Genomic DNA, 8,420 nt, shown 5'->3' with positions numbered 1-8,420 from the left:
AACTAAGAATGCAAAAATAGCAAGAGAGAGGAAATGAATATTTGAACCTTCTTCAAGGCCTGAAATTAAGTAGAGGATATGCTCCACAAAACTCTTGTGCTTTAAAATATCCATGGCTGGAATTATGCTGAGTAGTGGAGAATATTCTTTATACAGTAGTATCCAATCACTCACTAGTTTTTGGTCAGTGGCTTTCATACTAGCAAGTAACTGGTTATTTAATATCCAGTTCATCATAACAGTACAGTATAATAAACTCTAAAGTCAGTCATGCACTGTTTTGTGCACCTGTATGAATGTGATAATGCATGCAAGAAACTGAAGACACAAGACATAAAAATAGCAACAGTTTTAAAATTAGCAAAAATGTCACAGTGTTCTTACAGCCTTTACTTTAAAAACACAAGTATATCATTTATCACCACTTTTGCTCAAACAATGTAATTTGTCTCAGCCATGCAAATTAGTTTGAAAATGTAAAGAAGCAAACATTTCTTGGCATATCTAGACAGTGAGTGCAATTTGAATTTAAATTTTGATCATATCAATTATCACAATTATTTTCCATTCTTCCAATTGTTTTGCATCTTAACTCGTTTAGATTTAAAATGTTGTGTACAGGTAATCCTCCAGTTATGAGTGTCCCCTTAACGAACATTTCAAGTTACACGATCAAGGCTCCCTAGTGTGTGAATGAATCTTGAATCTTGCAGCACCAGGGCAGTTTTTTGCCCTTATGAACAACCACAGAGGCTCTGCAACATATGTCCTCCATGTTACCGGCCAAAATGGAGCTTCTCCATTTCAGCTTGCAATGGGCCTGGGGAGGACCCTGTAGAGCTGAACAAAGCCTTGTGGGGCCGCCCCAGGCCCCCAGAGGCTCCATTTTGGTCCGCAACAGGCCAGGGGAGACCTGCAGAGGGCTGAGCAGAGCATCGGGGGACTGGATCTGGCTCCTAGAGGCTCAATTTTGGTCTACAACTGGCCGGGGGAGGCCTGCAGAGGGCCAAACAGAGCGTCAGAGGGCTGAAACTGGCACCCAGAGACTCGGATCCAGCCCCCAGTGGCTCCATTTCCATTTGCAACAGGCCAGGGGAAATCCACGGAGGGCTGAATGGAGCTTCGGAAGTCTCCCCCAGTGGCTCCATTTCGGCCTGCAACAGGCCAGGGGAGGCCTGTGGAGGGGTGAACGGAGCATTGGAGGGCCAGATCTGGCACCCGGAGGCTCCATTTTGGCCTGCAATGGGCTGTGGGAGGGCCACAGAAGCAACCTGCCGGGCAAGATATGCGGAGGCCTGAGCAGAACTGCAGAGCAGTGCATGAGGCTGGAGAGGAGACTGCTTGCTAGATCTTCAGAAGGTAAGTGACCTGGAAAGCCAGCAATTGTGTAAAGCATTAGTTATTTCAGTGGGTTGGGGAGGCCATGGGTGATCTTAGGCAGGTAGCCTTCCCCACCATGAAATACCTTATATGCATTAACCTTACATGAAATACCTTATGTGCATTTAACAAGCCTCCCATTTGATTAGCGAATGCATGGAAGAAAGAGGGAGTGATCCCGTTCAAGGTATGAGATCCATTCCCATGAAACCTCGGGTTACAAATGGAATTGGGCAGGATCCATTCTATTTGAAACTCAAGGACTACCTGTACTCAAGAACTAGTCAAATCTACAAAAGAAATCTCAACATATATCCAAAAATACTCGACAAATAGATGCTAGTGGAAGTTGATATTCCCCATTTCTGGTATAATTTATATATTCTATTCTCACTTTGAAAATGTTAACAATGCTGTACTGCTATTTCATTGCCTTTTAGAAATGTTTCATTAGAAACGTTTCTATCTGAGACATCCATACTTATTATTGACAGACAGTTTCTCACACTAAATAAAACAAATCCACAATGTCATTTTACCCCAGAACGCATGGTTCAATCTGACACCACATCACCATCATTATAGCCAACATTTATCCATTAAAAAAACTTCACTGTCACACACAGTTGGAAAAAGCCATCTGACATTATATCTTTTTGTAAGAAAAGAATCCAGCTTCTCCTTAACTTATAAATAACTTGTTAATCATAATCACCAAACTTTAGCTATTAAACAGAATTCAAGTTTAGAAAAATGAATAAATTAGCTACAGCCTTGTAAACAATATGTTTTTATGACATGTATGTATGTACAAACATACACACTCGCTTTTAAAAATCCTCTGAAGAATAAATCAGATATTACAAGGCACACATTACACTCAAGAATTCAAAATGATAAAAATGCAACTATTTTAATCTTTGCTGCCAGAATTGTGCTGCAGGATACTGAAAAACATAAATATAAATTTGTTTATGCTACAAGCCTTCCATGGCTGCAATCTCTCTTTGTTCTATAGTGCTGCGAGAGTTGATACATTTTTCTTAGATATTCTCCACAAAGCTTCCAGGGAAAAGGCCAGTTTTTCCATTTCGCTGCAATGTGCCTTTGAACCAGCCATCTTCATGTTTTTTATGAACAAAAACAACATCTCCTTCTTTAAGTTCAAGTTCAGCTTCACTCTGAGGAGGATAGGGTACCACTACTCTGTATCTGCAGAATAAGATTTTTTCACAACATTTAGACTTCCACTGTTTAGGAAAAAAAGCAAAAAAATCAGAAAGCTTCTTTGAGCTGTTTATAATTATAAACAAATTATAAACTATAAATTTAGAATTAATAATAACAGACAACGTGTAAATTGTATCTCTTCTAGCTATTACCATTTTCATTTTGTATATTTTGTACATTTCACTATTCATCTTCATTCTTTAAATAATTTTCCACCATATCATATCTTTAATGAAGGGAATTATTCTTCCTTTTATGCCAGACATAATAATACCCACAATACCCAGTTCCATAGAATAACAGAATTGGAAGAACTCTTGGAAGTCTTGTAGTCCAACTCCCTATTCAAGCAGGAAACCTTGTGCTATTTCAGACAAATGGTTGTCCAATCTCTTCTTTAAAACTTTCAGTGATGGAGCACCCACAACTTCTGAAGGCAACCCATTCCACTGCTTAATTTTTCTAACTACCAAGAAACTTCTCCTTATTTCTAGGTTGGTTCTTTCCTTGATTATTTCCACACACTGCTTCTTGTTCTTGCTTCAGGTACTTTGGAGAATAAGTTAACTCCCTCTTCTTTGTAGCAACCCCTTAGATATTGAACTACTGCTATCATATCGCTCCTAATCCTTTTCATTAAACTAAACTCACCCAATTCTTGCAACCATTCTTCATATTGTATACTTTAGCCTCTAGTCCTTAATCATGTATGGCCTTCTGATCACTGTACAACAAGCAATGTATTAGAAATCACTGCCTGTTTATATACTATATTAGGAATAAATGAACATTTCAAACAGAATACAATTCAAGAAGAATAGAAAATTTCTTCCATCATTTTTTAATAATTAGCATTTCTTGATGAAATGCATGAAAGAACACATTTTTATCCAAAAAAATTACTTACCGTTCATAGATTACAGATCTGGATTCATTTGACACTGGAGCCAATGATGAACATGGTTGCCTTGGAGGAGGAACTACAGGTATAGTAGAATCCAAAGAACTTGTTTTGCTGTGAGTACTCTCCAGCACAATTGTAGGTGATTCAGTGTCCATGGGGCAAATGTCTGCTCTTCCCTGACCAGAAATTGATGGAAGTTCTGGCCCTACTGCACCCTGAAGGGAGGGTTCTGTAGTTGCCAGCTCAACTTCGAGAGTTGGGGATGATGGTGGTGATGTTCTAAGTTTACGCTTAGTAGATGCTCCTGAAAGTAACTTCAGTAACCCCTTTTTTTCTTTCTATAAGAGATTTTTAAAAAAAGGAAATATGAATTTGGCATTCTACATCTGGCAATCAAGTAATCATCATTGTATTTAAAGCCACTGCTTCACATACATTGGGACAACAAAGCATGTGGAGTAGTAGTGTGATACAGTTCCCATTTGGAAATATTTTTTTCATAAAATTAATCTCAGTGTACTACTAACAGCTATAAACCATATAAATTACTTCCAATCCTTAGGATTATCCTGCAAGGGAAGTGAAGTTATAATTTCCACAAATATTTTACATTTATTGAACACTTTTATTATTCATTATTTCTAAGGGAATAATTTTTACTTAAATACAAATAGCATTTGTGCAACCTAGAGCTTAAGTTCAAGCACATACATTAATACTAAATGTTAATAAAGATTAAAATCCATAATACAGATTAAAAATGAAATAAAAGCCACCAAGATTTGGAAGCTTAAATTTGGGGAATATGTAGCAATGTAAAAATTAATAGCATACGTTCATATTATAATTTTAATCAAATTTAAGTAAGAATGGTCATGTGAAGTTTCCAAGAGCTGACCTAATTAATTTACAAGCCTCGAGACAAAGTTTTTTAAAAAACCATTCATTTATTAGGACTAACATCTTGGCACGGACTTCTGTGGAGCCAAAACTAAATCCCACTTAATGGCATCTGAACTTTATCCCTGTGTCCCCTCCTTTCTGCCTGAAGTCATCAATCACATTCTCCAACAGGACTTTACGGCAGGGTTCTGGACATGCGCATTCACATCCCAGTTACAGATATATGAGACTTTTTACTCTGGCCAAAAGTATGCATGGCATTTTCCCCCCTTCTCAAGTTGATAGTAGTCATGGAAACGCTTTAGATGTTGACACCTTATATATACAATATATCACATAGTACAGCAAATTCTTGGCTGACAGGATCAAGAATTTATACCTTGGCTTCTAAGAGGACCTAAATTTGCTTACACATGCACCTGTGACCTTTCATCTGGACTACTGCAATTCTACATGGGGCTGCTCTTGAAGAAAATTCAGAAGCTTCAACTGGTGCAGAATGTGTCTGCATGGGTAGTAAAGAGTTAGATATTTGACACATGTACTGTCGCTGCATTGGTTGCCAGTATGTTTCTGGGTGCAATTCATAGTGTCGGTTATCACCTTTAAAGCCCTACATGGCTTGGGGCAGAGTTATCTAAGTGACCATTTTCTTCCAGTTGTTTCTAGCCATCCAATTCAGTCAAGCAGTTTGGGCATGCTGTGGGTCCTGTCAGCCAAGAATGCCAGTTGGTAGGAGTCAGGAGACTTGCCTTCTCTGCTGTAGTCCCTGCCTCTCCCTTCAGCTATCAGGTGACCCCAACCCTGTTGGCCTTTTGCAAGGCCATGAAGACTTGTCTAGGCGTCCGTGAGTTAAAGGCCCAATTTTCTGGGAATTCCAGGAGAGTTAGCAGTTTGGGACATTCAAAGAGACACTTCCTTAATCAATTTCACTGGAAATAGCTTGTAAATGGCTTTCTGGATATTAAGAACCTTCAGAGAACACGTTTTATTAAATGGGGAAATTTTCAATAAAATAAGTTTCCTGTAAGTTTAAGACTTAAAAAAGAACTTTGTTATTTGAAAATAAGGGCATTTAAAACATTGATTTAACTGACTGAGAATTGAGATTGACTGGAAATAAGATTATGAAATAATTTTTATAAGTGCTTTATAAATAATTATAATATTTCCTGAGGTTTAAAATTCTATTAAAATATATGAAGATTTTAAATTTAAGTATAAGAAATATTTCCCTGGATTAGAAAAAAACATGATAAAAGGAGGCCTTGAAAGCTGGTTACTAGACACAACCAGAAAGAACTAAAAATTATAATTAAAGAAGAGCCCCGTATAGAGAATGGAGAAAAGTATTTTAACCCTGGAAGAATTCAAGGATATTTGGCAACAATGAACTCAGAACTTTCTTTCTAGATTACTATAAAAATTGGTACACAAAAGGATAAAACTAAGAATGAGGATGTTTTGGATATGGATTTAAAATTTACAAGATACAAGAATAATATTTACAAAGATGTTATACAGGATTTCCAACTGAAACCAGTTGATGTTTTGGCTAAAAAGGACACACAAATAATAAATCAGAACAGATATTTGGATGGCTTTGGACAACTTTCTTATTTTTGATTTACAAATGAGATTTGTTATACCAATGAAAAAAATTCAGAGGACAGAAGTATCTGCACTGAGCTTGACTCCTAATGATTTCGTAGATGTCCATGACATTTTTGATAAAAATATGGAAGCATTTCCATGAAGTAATTTCTCATGATTTTCCATTCAAACATTAATTAAATTTAGACATCTTTGGGTTTTCAAGGTCAACACAGAGATCATAAAATAAAAGAACAAAAATATTATGCCTACCTTTCCATCTCTCTCTGTTTTTCTCATAGTAGGAGTACTTCCAGCAGTCAATGTATTTTCTGGGGAAGCTGGAGCTCCTGTATGAACAGTCACAATTTTTCCACTTGAATCTCCATCTACTGATACAGAAGTGCTAGGAGAGTTTAATGAAGAAGTTGTGCAAGCCAATGGCATATTTGCTCGGTTGATATTTACAGTTGTGATATAGGCAGCAGCATTTGAAAATTGAGGTTGTAGCTCTTGGGAGGCAACAGAATGGTGTGGAATAATTACAGCAGCAGGAATAAGGCATGCTGAATTCTGAGTCTGAATTGGTGTTACAGTGGCTGTCGGTCTTTCTTGGCTATGAATTGCAACTGTAATGACAAGGCGAAATAGTTCAGATAACGAAAAAGAATATACTTACAGATTGTGACGTATTAGCCATATTTAACTGTTCTAAAACCTACAATGTACAGTATATATGAAAAAAGCAATGTTACCCTTGACATATAACTGAGCCAAGTTCACCTAGTAAATCTGTACATTATTTCCACAAATACTAGATACAGATAGCCCTGAACGTACAACCACAAATGAGTCCAAAATTCATGTTGTTAAGTGAGTTTTGCCCCATTTTACGGCTTTTCTTGCCACATTTGTTGAACGAATCACTGCAGTTATTAAATTAGTAATATGGTTGTTAAGTGAATCTGGTTTTCCCATTGATTTTGTTTTTCAGAAGTTCACAAAAAAAGATCATATGACTTTGGGATATTGCAATGAACTGTGGTAAGTCAAGAACTACCTGTACACTATATTTGCTGCACCCTCCTGCCTATATAAATTTTAAGATTTATCAAGCTGCAGGTCATTCCTCATATGTATATTGACTATGTCAAGAAACAAATTATTTTACCTGTTCTAACTGCATTGCGAGCTTGATTCACTGTCATTTGACTGGACATATGCATAATGATCTTGGATTGTGGACTCTTTTGTATGTGTGCAGCAGAGACCACAGCTGTCGGTATTGTATCAGACGCCACTGTCACACCATTTCCCTGAAGTTTTTGCACTGTTCCTCCAGCAGTGGAAGCATTGACCATGGTCACTACTCGCCCTGTCTGGCCAGCAGTAGATACAGGTATTTTTGCTTGGGAAACACTTGTCATTGGCCTATTAAAAATAATGTAAACATCATGCACCTCTTGTTAAATAGATCATTCAGTTCCATTATGTACAAATTTTCAAAACATTTTATTTCTGAAATGTGTTGAAGTATAACTTATTGAACATTATACCTTGTAACTGGTGCTACATAATTTCCAGGGAATACACCAATTTTGCTGGTATGCATGGAAGTTCCTTTAAACCAGCCATCCTGACAACGCTCAAACACCAAAAACATTTCACCTTTTCTCAATTCCAATTCATCTTCTTTTCTAGGAGTGTATGGATAAATAGCAATATACCTGGAAAAGGAATCATTCTTAATGAACCACAGGCTAAGGAATAGAATGCCAAAATATCTGTTTGTTTTATGTCTTTATTTTAACTTCACATGTTGCAATTTGCATATTTTATAGAATCATTTCTGCTTGAAAATAAAATGTGTTGGTTTAGTTCAGCATGAAAAGTTGTTCCTCTATGTAGTTAGAGATATTTCAATCACATAAATTATCATCAACAAGAGATATCTAAAATGTTCTGTCCCAAACTGCTTATCCCTCCCAAGGAACTTCCTAAGATTTTACTATTTCAAATGTCCACTAAATAGTGGCAGTTACTAAGTATAATCACAACTGTTATACCTTTTCCTAATTACATATCTCAAAAACTTGTTTGAACAGCTACTTACTGCTGGTTAACTAAGTTGCAAGCAAAAAGAAGTTCTGCTTTTATTTCAGGAACTATCAAAGTACTTTTGGGTTTTTTTTAAAGAGAGGCTTTTATGTATGAATGGTCTGAGATAAAACCATCTATTGATGCAAGGAAAAGAGGGCATGTAGAATAATCTGCAAATTTTGAGTTTGGTAATGAAGCCAAAATGTATTATAATAAAAAATCTGCTCTTCATTGAAATTTTATATAAATTTACTAAGAATATGCCAAAATGTTTAGCATCATTTCTAATACTAACCAGCAATTTGCTGTT

The 8,420-nt window shown here is 36.5% G+C and overlaps 1 protein-coding gene across 3 annotated transcripts in view; it reads right to left on the bottom strand.

Moving 5' to 3' along the window:
• Window positions 1-2,154: 2,154 nt before the first annotated feature.
• SH3RF1 (SH3 domain containing ring finger 1) overlaps window positions 2,155-8,420 on the bottom strand; it is a 31,602-nt gene continuing 25,336 nt past the window's right edge. For 2 of the 3 annotated variants that reach the window (XM_014054167.2, XM_014054168.2), the window contains exons 8-12: window positions 7,567-7,737; window positions 7,182-7,441; window positions 6,284-6,639; window positions 3,518-3,852; window positions 2,155-2,592 (exon numbers count right to left, since the gene is read on the bottom strand). In XM_014054167.2, coding sequence (XP_013909642.2) covers window positions 2,424-2,592; window positions 3,518-3,852; window positions 6,284-6,639; window positions 7,182-7,441; window positions 7,567-7,737 — 1,291 coding nt within the window. In that variant the 3' untranslated portion in view covers window positions 2,155-2,423. Of the gene's footprint in view, window positions 2,631-3,517; window positions 3,853-6,283; window positions 6,640-7,181; window positions 7,442-7,566; window positions 7,738-8,420 lie in introns of all 3 variants that reach the window. The other variant, XM_014054169.2, reaches the window with a different exon arrangement.

Source organism: Thamnophis sirtalis, unplaced genomic scaffold (assembly GCF_051295495.1).
Source record: "Thamnophis sirtalis isolate CommonGarterSnake01/CBP01778 unplaced genomic scaffold, rThaSir2_p1.2 scaffold_10, whole genome shotgun sequence".
NCBI lineage: Eukaryota > Metazoa > Chordata > Lepidosauria > Squamata > Natricidae > Thamnophis > Thamnophis sirtalis.
This window is presented reverse-complemented; position numbering and strand designations above follow the sequence as displayed.